Source organism: Garra rufa, chromosome 4 (assembly GCF_049309525.1).
Source record: "Garra rufa chromosome 4, GarRuf1.0, whole genome shotgun sequence".
NCBI classification, from domain to species: domain Eukaryota; kingdom Metazoa; phylum Chordata; class Actinopteri; order Cypriniformes; family Cyprinidae; genus Garra; species Garra rufa.
The window spans coordinates 52527547-52541555 of NC_133364.1; the positions used below are offsets into that span (position 1 = coordinate 52527547).

Genomic DNA, 14009 nt, shown 5'->3' on the forward strand with positions numbered 1-14009 from the left:
TATTTTGAGGTGTCTTTGTTACAGTGTAATTATACATTTAAGTACTGAGTAATATAATATAATTTCCTATATGTACTTACTAAATGTTTAGGGTTCGGATTAGGGTTTGTCTTAGGGTTACTTGCATGTACTTATGCATTAATAATTGTTATTATAATAGTAAGTACATGTAACGTGTCACAAGGACACCTTAAAATAAAGTGTTACCTGACTTTTATTACCAGTAGTTTCTTAAAACACTGATAAACAGCTGATAAAACAACAACAATCAAACTATGGTAATAATGTCAAGCTGACGGAATCCTAATTTACTAATGATAAATAATTTATAGATGTTAACATTCATGTGTCAAAATAAAGATAGATTGTTTGTAAAATGTATTCTTTTATATATCAAGCAAGACTTTAGAATATTTTATATATAATTCCTTTTTTTTTTTTGGAAGACAGAAATGGGTAATATAAAGTTATCCGTTTCGTTGTCATAATTATCATTGTAATACAACACAAAAAAGAAAACAATAATTGTAATGATCATTTTATGTAAAAGTAGCCATGCCTTGATGAAATGCTTATTAAATCAATAACCTTACTTGACTAAATGGTTTGTCTTTTTTCTTTCACAGACGTTTCCTTCGGGGACATTATTGAAAGCTCCATCTGTAGTTCCACTTCCTCGTTTGTGGTCGGAGACCTTGCCACCAGAAGATCACAAGTGGATTGGCAAAAGGCTTTTCAAAATGGGGTCCAAGGGAAAGCCAGAGCTCCGTGATGACCTCCAGCTCTGGTATTACCCACCACAGCCAGCACTTACCTACAATCAGGGTCCAGCTCCAGACAGATTCTTTTGTCATGCACTTCTGCTGTGGATGCCGTACAAGCTGTGGAGGGTCAAGATTCTCTGTCCCAATCCTGCCTGCGGACGGCATCAACTGACAGGAGGTGGTCTGCACAAAAGGGCACGGCAGGTTCTGGACATCGACAGAATGTACAGCATGGTCACAGAAACCCTCATCTGTACCAAGTGTAGAGCCTCGCATGTGTCCTGGAGTCAGACAGTCCTGCAACAGCTAGACCTGGGTCATCGCTCTGAGTTTCGGGTTATCCTCACGCGGAAGTAAGCACACTTTCATTCTGCATCATGTTGTTAGGCCATCATCACATACATATGCAAATAGTTTACAAATCAAATATGTAAAATATATGAATGAGTGTATTTTGCTTTTTCTAAGGTATGCCTGTGATATGCGGGTCATCCGGCTACTGCGTGAGCGTAGCTTAGGCAACAGCCCCACGCGGGTGATAAAGCAGCTGCGTGAAAACCACAGCGAGGAGTGGCTCCAGCGTCTGGCCCGATACACCACCCAGTGTGTCGACTTTCTTAATCGACCTGGAGTGTTGCCAGTAAAATTCCAGGAACCCCCACAGCCTACAGTGGTGCCAAGCTGCAAGTGGCTACTCACCGTGTACAGCCAAGACATCCTAACAAGGCTGGATGAAATCCATGCAAGGATAACATCCACCTATGGCTCTGTCTTGAAGATGGATTCTACTAAAAAGGTTAGTTGTGGATTTTTGTTTATTAATGCTGTTGTTTATATACACAACACAGCAGTATATCTGTATTTTACATGGTGGGATGTTTGATTGCATTTACAGCATGTTCCAAATCATGTCTTATTACAGATAACCAAGAAGCTGGCTGGGACAGCGAGGGGAACGGGACTCTGGCTTACCTCTGTCGGCAATGAGTTTGGTCAGGTGCTCATGAGCGTGCTGACAGCCCAGGAAGGAGCAGGACTGGATATGATGGTAGATGGTCTGGTGAAAAGATACCAACAGGCTGGTGTGGATCCACCTGCTGTGTTGTATGTGGACTGTGGGTGCTGCACTGAGGTGGGCGAGACGAAGCTGAAAACCAGATTCAGAGGTTGGCCAGATCTCATGATACGCTTGGACATCTGGCATTTTATGCGCAGGATTGCCCTGGGGTGTACAACTGATGCCCATCAGCTGTACCCCATCTTCATGTCGCGGCTATCAGCGTGCATCTTTGAATGGGATGCAGCTGATCTCTCAGTGCTTCGCAAAGCAAAGAGAGCGCTATTGATCTCCCAGGGTTGGCCTTCGCTGGCAGATGAAGATGTCAACAAGCATCTTACCAGGAATGAGCTGGCTCTACATTGCCGGAGGAGAACCCGCGGAGAGGAGACTACCATCCTTCTCCTTGAACGGCTGTTTACAGAGCTCTTGAGCAGCAAGGGCAATGACTCCCTGGGTGTTCCTCTCCTGGATCAAAAAAGGATGGAGCACATCTGGAGTGTCCAGAAGAAGCATGTAAAGTGCATCCAAGACCCCCCTGGTGTTGTGCTCTATATAGAGACTGGAAGCTTAACCAAGGGAGGTGTGCTTCTAACGACATACAGATGTGCCAGAGGCTCCACTTCTCTCGAGTCCTTTCACCTACACCTGAACCGTTTCATCCCAGGTATGTCTCTGTCACACTCCCTGTGCATATATATAATATATATATATATATATGTATGTGTATATGTATATGTATATATATATATATATATATGTATATATATAAAACACATTACTTGTCTTTTGTGTTTCTTTAACACTCACCTTTACACTGTTGTGTCCATTAACAGGGACCAGTGCAAACAGTCTTAACTTTCAGATTTATCTGCTGGAGGGACTACACCGGTGGAACCAGGACAGGGAGGCTGCTTCATTGTCAGCAGAACCATCAGCTTTATGCAGCTACACAGGAGAACTTGTTCACTGTGTAAACAGCAACTATGAAAAGCTGTTTGGCAAGAAAGTGGTTCCAACATTTTGTTCCCCTGCCTGTTACACCGGTAAGAAAAAGTGTTATTGTTAATGAACTTAGAATTTCTGTGTAATCTCTGTCTATATATTTAACTCTACAAAGTCTACTGTCATGATTGATATGCAAATTTCTAAGGCTTTTAAATTATCGACATTATCCAAACTTTATTGATAGTTTATACTTTTAATCAAGAAAAAGGCATTAGGAAAATCATGTTACATGTAAGTATCTAATATGATACAATAGGTTATGGAGGAATATTTATTTGTACGTCTCTCAATTATCATTTGTATTGTGTTGCATTATGTGTTTTTGCATATGTTTTTTTCCTCCTCAATGATTCAGCATTGTATTTAATTCCTGTTTGTTTATTATTTTAATTTCAGGTGAGCTCATTGGAGTCCAGTATCTGTTTCAGCAGACAGGTCAGGCACTGCAGGACATGAATCCAGACTCCGAGCAGAACGCAGAGCTCATTGAAGACCTCAGTGTGGAGGAGCGAGATGAAGATGAGGGCTTCTGTGACATCAGCGAGGATCAGACCATTACTGATCTGGAGGCTGACTTGTCACCACCCTCTTCCACACTTGCACTTAGTGGTACTTCTGTACTGGGCTCTCCATCCCCTTCACCAGTCCCTGACCCTACACAAGGCCTCTCACAGTCTCCCACATCACCTGGACCCTCAGGGACTGCTGTCTCACCTGTCCCATCTGAAACATCTGTTTCACCTCTTCCCTCAGAGCCAGAGGATGCTGGTCAGAAAGATGATGAAGAGATGGTAAGTGCAAGATGAAACAACATTTAAAAGATCAAACAACTAGGGATGCACCTATCCGACTTTCTCAGTCCCGATACCGATACCTGGGCTTTGTATATCTGTCGGTATATCTACCCGATACCGATACCCGATACCGTTAATTCTTCCGATCCCCGATCCAGCTATTTTTTTAATATCGGGGCCGATATCCAATCCTAATATCGGATCGGTGCACCCCTACAAACAACATCAAAGTCATTAATAAGCTGCAAATACACATAATGTCAAGTCAGCTTTCTTTCCATTGTGTTTTATACTTTAAAGAAGGTGCCAAAACAGCTTCCCACTGATAAACATTATAATGTTGGTGTTGGTGTTTTTTAATAGGCCGTTGACAGCCAAAATGTCCCTGGTTATCAACATGTGGACAGATTGGCAGAATATCTGGTGGATCTCCGGGGTCACACAGCCCTCAGCCTGACCAACCAGGAGGCCAACACCATAATTGCACTTTGGCAGAGCTTGGATGACCAGGACAAGCAACGGGTGGTGTATGCAGCTCGACATCAGAAGAGACTGCTGAGTGGACGCTTCAGAGTACCTAAGAGGCCCACTCAAACCCCTGGAGTAGAGAGCACCACCAGATGTGTGCTGGGTGCAAGCAGCGCACCTGCACAATGGCCTGACTGTTGCCGCCTGGTGGAGACCATCTTCATCAGGCTTTGCACTGTTCACCCAAGCCCCAAAAGAAAAGGCAAGGGAGCGCTGTCAAGATGGTCTCTGATCCTTCAAGACTACAGAAGGATAAGGCAGCTTGTACTGGGCAACAGTTTGGTGATGGAAGGAACATCACTGCAGCTGGTGGAGGTGAGTACAGGGGCAGGGTGTACTGCCCACAGACTGAAACTGTTACAAAAGAACAGTGGCTGGAGGAAATGCGGAGAACCATTCCCAAATAAAGTATATATTTGTGTGTATGTGGTGTATATAGCAAAAAGAGTTCACTATTGTTAATATTTGTGTAAAAAAAAAATATTTGTGTTTTTAACTTTTTGTAGTTTTTTTTAACTATTATTTAATATTTTATTAAACTTTTTATTTCTTGTTTTTGAGAACTTAACTTTTTATTTAACTTATTTATTGGTTTTGAAAACTTAATATTTGTCATTTCCCTTTTAGTTCATTGTTGTTTAAATACTTCTTATATAATTTATATAATTTAATATTTATTATATATTAATATTTATTTTTATTTTATTTATTTCATATTCATTACTGTATTGTTGGAATAATTTTTAAATAAAAACAAACTTTCCAAACTGTAAAGTTATTGCTTTTTCTTTTTTACTTTTATTTTCATTTTATTTGCCTTTTCATTTATTGTTGTCTGTAAACTTATTTAATATTTAATTTGATTTATTTAATATTCATTACTGTATTGTTGGAATAATTGCAAAATAAAAATAAAACTGGGAAATGATTGTTTTTTGTTTTTGACTTTTATTTTCATTTTATTTCCCTTTTTATTTATTGTTCTTTGAATACCTAATTAATATTTAATTGTATTTGTTTAATATTCATTACCATTCTGTTGGCACAACTGCAAAACAAAAACAAACTGGCAAATTATAGCTTTTTGTTTTTTACTTTTATTTTCATTTAATTTGCCTTTTCATTTATTGTTGTTTGAATACCTAATTCATATTTAATTTTATTTATTTAATATTCATTACTGTATTGTTGGAATAATTGTAAAATAAAAACAAACTGGGAAATGATTGCTTTTTGTTTTTTACTTTTATTTTCATTTTATTTGCCTTTTCATTTATTGTTGTTTGAATACCTAATTCATATTTAATTTTGATTTACTTAATATTCATTACTGTATTGTTGGAATAATTATAAAATAAAAACAAACTGGAAAGTTATTGCTTTTTGTTTTTTACTTTTATTTTCATTTTATTTTCCTTTTCATTTATTGTTGTTTGAAAACGTATTTAATATTTCATTTTATTCATTTAATATTCATTACTGTATTGTTGGAATAATTATAAAATAAAAACAAATTGTCAAATTATTGCTTTTTGTTTTTTACTTTTATTTTCATTTTATTTTGCTTTCCTTTTCATTTATTGTTGTTTGAAAAATTATTTAATATTTCATTTTATTTATTTAATATTCATTACTGTATTGCTGGATTATAAAATAAAAACAAATTGTCAAATTATTGCTTTTTGTTTTTTACTTTTATTTTCATTTTATTTTCCTTTTCATTTATTGTTGTTTGAAAACTTATTCAATATTTAATTTTATTTATTTAATATTCATTACTGTATTGTTGGAATAATTGTAAAATAAAAATAAACTGGCAAATTATTGCTTTTTGTTTTTTACTTTTACTTTTATTTTACTTTTAATTTATTGTTGTTTAAAAACTTATTTAATATTTTATTTTATTTAATATGCATTACTGTATTGTTGGAATAATTGTAAAACAAAAACAAACTGGGAAATTGTTGCTTTTTGATTTCTGTTTTTATTTTCATTTTATTTCCCTTTTAATTTATTGTTGATTGAAAACTTATTTAATAGTTAATATAATTGTATTTATTTAAAATTCATTACTGTTCTGTTGGCATGATTGTACATTAAAAAACATATTAATGACTATTTTATTCTAATTACTATCTTTTTTTCAATACAAATAACATATTTGTAAGTGTCTTGAATGAAGGTAACATACAAAACTCCTAATCAGAATAAGTAATATCAATTAAACAAAGAATAATATTATGCTTAATCAGAATAAATAATATTAATACAATAACTACAAAATAATAAGTAATAATAACATCAACAATACCACAGTTCCATTAGCATTCTTTATTTTTCATGGAAGAATTGTACATATGTACATTTTATTAACCTTAAAAATTGCATTTATTTAAAGAGCGGGCTTCTCTGTTCCCGTCCGCCTGCTTGTCTCCTTCGCCTGAGGGAAAAAGGCCACAGCTCATCTGAAGGGCGGACGGCACGACATTGCGGGAGAAACTGTGAGTTTCCAGGTAAATTCCCTAAATACCATCCAGCGACATTGCATTCAGTCCTAGGCCACCCTTTGACATGCAATATAATCGAAATTCAGTGTTCACGCTGGGCTAATGCTGAATGAATGCAGGAATACCATCCCTGTCGTATTCATGTAACATGTGGCGGTGTTCTTGTGAGGTTTTCTTAAGGGTAATATCATGCTGGCATTGGAAATGAAATTCCCTATTAATGGGAAGGCAAGCTTTCGTGAACCTTAAAGCAATGTTGCCTTCATCTTAAGGAAATATTGACTCGATTCTATTACGACTTGACATAGTCTTTCAAGGCATTCTTTAAAAGTGCCTGCAACTTGGTATCGGGGAAGGAGTGATGTCGCACAAGCGATAAAACGGAGTAATTCTCAAGTTTAACGGAACGCCCGTCGGCGTTACTGCCACTTTATACTAATTCTGACGTCGACTGAAATGTGGTGCTTTGGCAAAGTTAATGCCCTGACACAAGGCAAAGTTGGCAAAGTTACAGCCTTGCGGCTGAAGACCGTAGCTGTTGTCCGTAGCCGAAACTTAAGTCTGTCAGAAGTGGGATTCGAACCCACGCCTCCAGGGGAGACTGCGACCTGAACGCAGCGCCTTAGACCGCTCGGCCATCCTGACACGCTTGCGTGGTGGGAGCTGACCCGTTGCGGCTAGACCCAGCTTGTGGTCTGAATCCCTAACGAAATGTTGATTCGATTCAAATATAGCTCCACATGTTCTGCCAAGCGCTGAAGACTGTAGCTGTTATCCGAAGCCAAAGGACAAAGGACAGTTCTGTCGGAAAAGTGGGATTCGCACCCACACCTCCAGAGGAGACTGCGACCTGAACGCAGCTTTTGGATCTACGCCCTGCAGGCAGGCACCGACACGCTAGCGCTTCGCATTTCAGACCGGTCATCCCGTCGGCCTCGTTGGCGCAGTTAGGCAGCGCGTCAGTCTCATAATCTGAAGGTCGTGCCTCACACGGGGCAGCGTGGTGCCTTTTGATAGCTGAGAGCGCTTACACGACAGAGCGGGCTTCTCTGTTCCCGTCCGCCTGCTTGTCTCCTTCGCCTGAGGGAAAAAGGCCACAGCTCATCTGAAGGGTGGACGACACGACATTGCGGGAGAAACTGTGAGTTTCCAGGTAAATTCCCTAAATACCATCCAGCGACATTGCATTCAGTCCTAGGCCACCCTTTGACATGCAATATAATCGAAATTCAGTGTTCATGCTGGGCTAATGCTGAATGAATGCAGGAATACCATCCCTGTCGTATTCATGTAACATGTGGCGGTGTTCTTGTGAGGTTTTCTTAAGGGTAATATCATGCTGGCATTGGAAATGAAATTCCCTATTAATGGGAAGGCAAGCTTTCGTGAACCTTAAAGCAATGTTGCCTTCATCTTAAGGAAATATTGACTCGATTCTATTACGACTTGACATAGTCTTTCAAGGCATTCTTTAAAAGTGCCTGCAACTTGGTATCGGGGAAGGAGTGATGTCGCACAAACGATAAAACGGAGTAATTCTCAAGTTTAACGGAACGCCCGTCGGCGTTACTGCCACTTTATACTAATTCTGACGTCGACTGAAATGTGGTGCTTTGGCAAAGTTAATGCCCTGACACAAGGCAAAGTTGGCAAAGTTACAGCCTTGCGGCTGAAGACCGTAGCTGTTGTCCGTAGCCGAAATTTAAGTCTGTCAGAAGTGGGATTCGAACCCACGCCTCCAGGGGAGACTGCGACCTGAACGCAGCGCCTTAGACCGCTCGGCCATCCTGACACGCTTGCGTGGTGGGAGCTGACCCGTTGCGGCTACACCCAGCTTGTGGTCTGAATCCCTAACGAAATGTTGATTCGATTCAAATATAGCTCCACATGTTCTGCCAAGCGCTGAAGACTGTAGCTGTTATCCGAAGCCAAAGGACAAAGGACAGTTCTGTCGGAAAAGTGGGATTCGAACCCACACCTCCAGAGGAGACTGCGACCTGAACGCAGCTTTTGGATCTACGCCCTGCAGGCAGGCACCGACACGCTAGCGCTTCGCATTTCAGACCGGTCATCCCGCCGGCCTCGTTGGCGCAGTTAGGCAGCGCGTCAGTCTCATAATCTGAAGGTCGTGAGTTCGAGCCTCACACGGGGCAGCGTGGTGCCTTTTGATAGCTGAGAGCGCTTACACGACAGAGCGGGCTTCTCTGTTCCCGTCCGCCTGCTTGTCTCCTTCGCCTGAGGGAAAAAGGCCACAGCTCATCTGAAGGGTGGACGACACGACATTGCGGGAGAAACTGTGAGTTTCCAGGTAAATTCCCTAAATACCATCCAGCGACATTGCATTCAGTCCTAGGCCACCCTTTGACATGCAATATAATCGAAATTCAGTGTTCACGCTGGGCTAATGCTGAATGAATGCAGGAATACCATCCCTGTCGTATTCATGTAACATGTGGCGGTGTTCTTGTGAGGTTTTCTTAAGGGTAATATCATGCTGGCATTGGAAATGAAATTCCCTATTAATGGGAAGGCAAGCTTTCGTGAACCTTAAAGCAATGTTGCCTTCATCTTAAGGAAATATTGACTCGATTCTATTACGACTTGACATAGTCTTTCAAGGCATTCTTTAAAAGTGCCTGCAACTTGGTATCGGGGAAGGAGTGACGTCGCACAAACGATACAAGGAGTAATTCTCAAGTTTAACGGAACGCCCGTCGGCGTTACTGCCACTTTATACTAATTCTGACGTCGACTGAAATGTGGTGCTTTGGCAAAGTTAATGCCCTGACACAAGGCAAAGTTACAGCCTTGCGGCTGAAGACCGTAGCTGTTGTCTGTAGCCGAAACTTAAGTCTGTCAGAAGTGGGATTCGAACCCACGCCTCCAGGGGAGACTGCGATCTGAAAGCAGCGCCTTAGACCGCTCGGCCATCCTGACCCATTGCGGCTACACCCAGCTTGTGGTCTGAATCCCTAACGAAATGTTGATTCGATTCAAACATAGCTCCACATGTTCTGCCAAGCGCTGAAGACTGTAGCTGTTATCCGAAGCCAAAGGACAAAGGACAGTTCTGTCGGAATAGTGGGATTCGCACCCACACCTCCAGAGGAGACTGCGACCTGAACGCAGCTTTTGGATCTACGCCCTGCAGGCAGGCACCGACACGCTAGCGCTTCGCATTTCAGACCGGTCATCCCGCCGGCCTCGTTGGCGCAGTTAGGCAGCGCGTCAGTCTCATAATCTGAAGGTCGTGCCTCACACGGGGCAGCGTGGTGCCTTTTGATAGCTGAGAGCGCTTACACGACAGAGCGGGCTTCTCTGTTCCCGTCCGCCTGCTTGTCTCCTTCGCCTGAGGGAAAAAGGCCACAGCTCATCTGAAGGGTGGACGACACGACATTGCGGGAGAAACTGTGAGTTTCCAGGTAAATTCCCTAAATACCATCCAGCGACATTGCATTCAGTCCTAGGCCACCCTTTGACATGCAATATAATCGAAATTCAGTGTTCACGCTGGGCTAATGCTGAATGAATGCAGGAATACCATCCCTGTCGTATTCATGTAACATGTGGCGGTGTTCTTGTGAGGTTTTCTTAAGGGTAATATCATGCTGGCATTGGAAATGAAATTCCCTATTAATGGGAAGGCAAGCTTTCGTGAACCTTAAAGCAATGTTGCCTTCATCTTAAGGAAATATTGACTCGATTCTATTACGACTTGACATAGTCTTTCAAGGCATTCTTTAAAAGTGCCTGCAACTTGGTATCGGGGAAGGAGTGATGTCGCACAAACGATAAAACGGAGTAATTCTCAAGTTTAACGGAACGCCCGTCGGCGTTACTGCCACTTTATACTAATTCTGACGTCGACTGAAATGTGGTGCTTTGGCAAAGTTAATGCCCTGACACAAGGCAAAGTTGGCAAAGTTACAGCCTTGCGGCTGAAGACCGTAGCTGTTGTCCGTAGCCGAAATTTAAGTCTGTCAGAAGTGGGATTCGAACCCACGCCTCCAGGGGAGACTGCGACCTGAACGCAGCGCCTTAGACCGCTCGGCCATCCTGACACGCTTGCGTGGTGGGAGCTGACCCGTTGCGGCTACACCCAGCTTGTGGTCTGAATCCCTAACGAAATGTTGATTCGATTCAAATATAGCTCCACATGTTCTGCCAAGCGCTGAAGACTGTAGCTGTTATCCGAAGCCAAAGGACAAAGGACAGTTCTGTCGGAAAAGTGGGATTCGAACCCACACCTCCAGAGGAGACTGCGACCTGAACGCAGCTTTTGGATCTACGCCCTGCAGGCAGGCACCGACACGCTAGCGCTTCGCATTTCAGACCGGTCATCCCGCCGGCCTCGTTGGCGCAGTTAGGCAGCGCGTCAGTCTCATAATCTGAAGGTCGTGAGTTCGAGCCTCACACGGGGCAGCGTGGTGCCTTTTGATAGCTGAGAGCGCTTACACGACAGAGCGGGCTTCTCTGTTCCCGTCCGCCTGCTTGTCTCCTTCGCCTGAGGGAAAAAGGCCACAGCTCATCTGAAGGGTGGACGACACGACATTGCGGGAGAAACTGTGAGTTTCCAGGTAAATTCCCTAAATACCATCCAGCGACATTGCATTCAGTCCTAGGCCACCCTTTGACATGCAATATAATCGAAATTCAGTGTTCACGCTGGGCTAATGCTGAATGAATGCAGGAATACCATCCCTGTCGTATTCATGTAACATGTGGCGGTGTTCTTGTGAGGTTTTCTTAAGGGTAATATCATGCTGGCATTGGAAATGAAATTCCCTTTTAATGGGAAGGCAAGCTTTCGTGAACCTTAAAGCAATGTTGCCTTCATCTTAAGGAAATATTGACTCGATTCTATTACGACTTGACATAGTCTTTCAAGGCATTCTTTAAAAGTGCCTGCAACTTGGTATCGGGGAAGGAGTGACGTCGCACAAACGATACAAGGAGTAATTCTCAAGTTTAACGGAAGTTACTGCCACTTTATACTAATTCTGACGTCGACTGAAATGTGGTGCTTTGGCAAAGTTAATGCCCTGACACAAGGCAAAGTTGGCAAAGTTACAGCCTTGCGGCTGAAGACCGTAGCTGTTGTCCGTAGCCGAAACTTAAGTCTGTCAGAAGTGGGATTCGAACCCACGCCTCCAGGGGAGACTGCGATCTGAAAGCAGCGCCTTAGACCGCTCGGCCATCCTGACCCATCGCGGCTACACCCAGCTTGTGGTCTGAATCCCTAACGAAATGTTGATTCGATTCAAACATAGCTCCACATGTTCTGCCAAGCGCTGAAGACTGTAGCTGTTATCCGAAGCCAAAGGACAAAGGACAGTTCTGTCGGAAAAGTGGGATTCGCACCCACACCTCCAGAGGAGACTGCGACCTGAACGCAGCTTTTGGATCTACGCCCTGCAGGCAGGCACCGACACGCTAGCGCTTCGCATTTCAGACCGGTCATCCCGTCGGCCTCGTTGGCGCAGTTAGGCAGCGCGTCAGTCTCATAATCTGAAGGTCGTGCCTCACACGGGGCAGCGTGGTGCCTTTTGATAGCTGAGAGCGCTTACACGACAGAGCGGGCTTCTCTGTTCCCGTCCGCCTGCTTGTCTCCTTCGCCTGAGGGAAAAAGGCCACAGCTCATCTGAAGGGTGGACGACACGACATTGCGGGAGAAACTGTGAGTTTCCAGGTAAATTCCCTAAATACCATCCAGCGACATTGCATTCAGTCCTAGGCCACCCTTTGACATGCAATATAATCGAAATTCAGTGTTCACGCTGGGCTAATGCTGAATGAATGCAGGAATACCATCCCTGTCGTATTCATGTAACATGTGGCGGTGTTCTTGTGAGGTTTTCTTAAGGGTAATATCATGCTGGCATTGGAAATGAAATTCCCTATTAATGGGAAGGCAAGCTTTCGTGAACCTTAAAGCAATGTTGCCTTCATCTTAAGGAAATATTGACTCGATTCTATTACGACTTGACATAGTCTTTCAAGGTATTCTTTAAAAGTGCCTGCAACTTGGTATCGGGGAAGGAGTGACGTCGCACAAACGATAAAACGGAGTAATTCTCAAGTTTAACGGAAGTTACTGCCACTTTATACTAATTCTGACGTCGACTGAAATGTGGTGCTTTGGCAAAGTTAATGCCCTGACACAAGGCAAAGTTGGCAAAGTTACAGCCTTGCGGCTGAAGACCGTAGCTGTTTTCAGTAGCAGAAACTTAAGTCTGTCAGAAGTGGGATTCGAACCCACGCCTCCAGGGGAGACTGCGACCTGAACGCAGCGCCTTAGACCGCTCGGCCATCCTGACACGCTTGCGTGGTGGGAGCTGACCCGTTGCGGCTACACCCAGCTTGTGGTCTGAATCCCTAACGAAATGTTGATTCGATTCAAATATAGCTCCACATGTTCTGCCAAGCGCTGAAGACTGTAGCTGTTATCCGAAGCCAAAGGACAAAGGACAGTTCTGTCGGAAAAGTGGGATTCGCACCCACACCTCCAGAGGAGACTGCGACCTGAACGCAGCTTTTGGATCTACGCCCTGCAGGCAGGCACCGACACGCTAGCGCTTCGCATTTCAGACCGGTCATCCCGCCGGCCTCGTTGGCGCAGTTAGGCAGCGCGTCAGTCTCATAATCTGAAGGTCGTGCCTCACACGGGGCAGCGTGGTGCCTTTTGATAGCTGAGAGCGCTTACACGACAGAGCGGGCTTCTCTGTTCCCGTCCGCCTGCTTGTCTCCTTCGCCTGAGGGAAAAAGGCCACAGCTCATCTGAAGGGTGGACGACACGACATTGCGGGAGAAACTGTGAGTTTCCAGGTAAATTCCCTAAATACCATCCAGCGACATTGCATTCAGTCCTAGGCCACCCTTTGACATGCAATATAATCGAAATTCAGTGTTCACGCTGGGCTAATGCTGAATGAATGCAGGAATACCATCCCTGTCGTATTCATGTAACATGTGGCGGTGTTCTTGTGAGGTTTTCTTAAGGGTAATATCATGCTGGCATTGGAAATGAAATTCCCTATTAATGGGAAGGCAAGCTTTCGTGAACCTTAAAGCAATGTTGCCTTCATCTTAAGGAAATATTGACTCGATTCTATTACGACTTGACATAGTCTTTCAAGGCATTCTTTAAAAGTGCCTGCAACTTGGTATCGGGGAAGGAGTGATGTCGCACAAACGATAAAACGGAGTAATTCTCAAGTTTAACGGAACGCCCGTCGGCGTTACTGCCACTTTATACTAATTCTGACGTCGACTGAAATGTGGTGCTTTGGCAAAGTTAATGCCCTGACACAAGGCAAAGTTGGCAAAGTTACAGCCTTGCGGCTGAAGACCG

At 43.2% G+C, this 14009-nt stretch overlaps 1 protein-coding gene and 8 non-coding genes across 9 annotated transcripts; 3 read left to right on the top strand and 6 right to left on the bottom strand.

Annotated features, from left to right (window-relative positions):
* Positions 1–665: 665 nt before the first annotated feature.
* On the top strand, positions 666–4613 carry LOC141333010 (uncharacterized). Its single transcript, XM_073837961.1, has 6 exons — positions 666–1117; positions 1233–1560; positions 1687–2488; positions 2658–2867; positions 3226–3620; positions 3987–4613. Exons 1-6 carry the CDS (start codon positions 741–743, stop codon positions 4611–4613), a joined length of 2739 nt encoding a protein of 912 aa, XP_073694062.1. The 5' UTR covers positions 666–740.
* Positions 4614–7220: 2607 nt separating this feature from the next.
* On the bottom strand, positions 7221–7303 carry trnal-cag (transfer RNA leucine (anticodon CAG)). Its single transcript has one exon. It is a non-coding gene; the product is annotated as a tRNA-Leu (tRNA).
* Positions 7304–8367: 1064 nt separating this feature from the next.
* Positions 8368–8450, bottom strand: trnal-cag (transfer RNA leucine (anticodon CAG)). The gene has a single exon. It is a non-coding gene; the product is annotated as a tRNA-Leu (tRNA).
* Positions 8451–8737: 287 nt separating this feature from the next.
* Positions 8738–8811, top strand: trnam-cau (transfer RNA methionine (anticodon CAU)). Its single transcript has one exon. It is a non-coding gene; the product is annotated as a tRNA-Met (tRNA).
* A 701-nt stretch (positions 8812–9512) lies between these two features.
* trnal-cag (transfer RNA leucine (anticodon CAG)) lies at positions 9513–9595 on the bottom strand. The gene has a single exon. It is a non-coding gene; the product is annotated as a tRNA-Leu (tRNA).
* Positions 9596–10636: 1041 nt separating this feature from the next.
* On the bottom strand, positions 10637–10719 carry trnal-cag (transfer RNA leucine (anticodon CAG)). The gene has a single exon. It is a non-coding gene; the product is annotated as a tRNA-Leu (tRNA).
* Positions 10720–11006: 287 nt separating this feature from the next.
* On the top strand, positions 11007–11080 carry trnam-cau (transfer RNA methionine (anticodon CAU)). Its single transcript has one exon. It is a non-coding gene; the product is annotated as a tRNA-Met (tRNA).
* Positions 11081–11779: 699 nt separating this feature from the next.
* On the bottom strand, positions 11780–11862 carry trnal-cag (transfer RNA leucine (anticodon CAG)). Its single transcript has one exon. It is a non-coding gene; the product is annotated as a tRNA-Leu (tRNA).
* Positions 11863–12892: 1030 nt separating this feature from the next.
* On the bottom strand, positions 12893–12975 carry trnal-cag (transfer RNA leucine (anticodon CAG)). The gene has a single exon. It is a non-coding gene; the product is annotated as a tRNA-Leu (tRNA).
* Positions 12976–14009: the final 1034 nt, after the last annotated feature.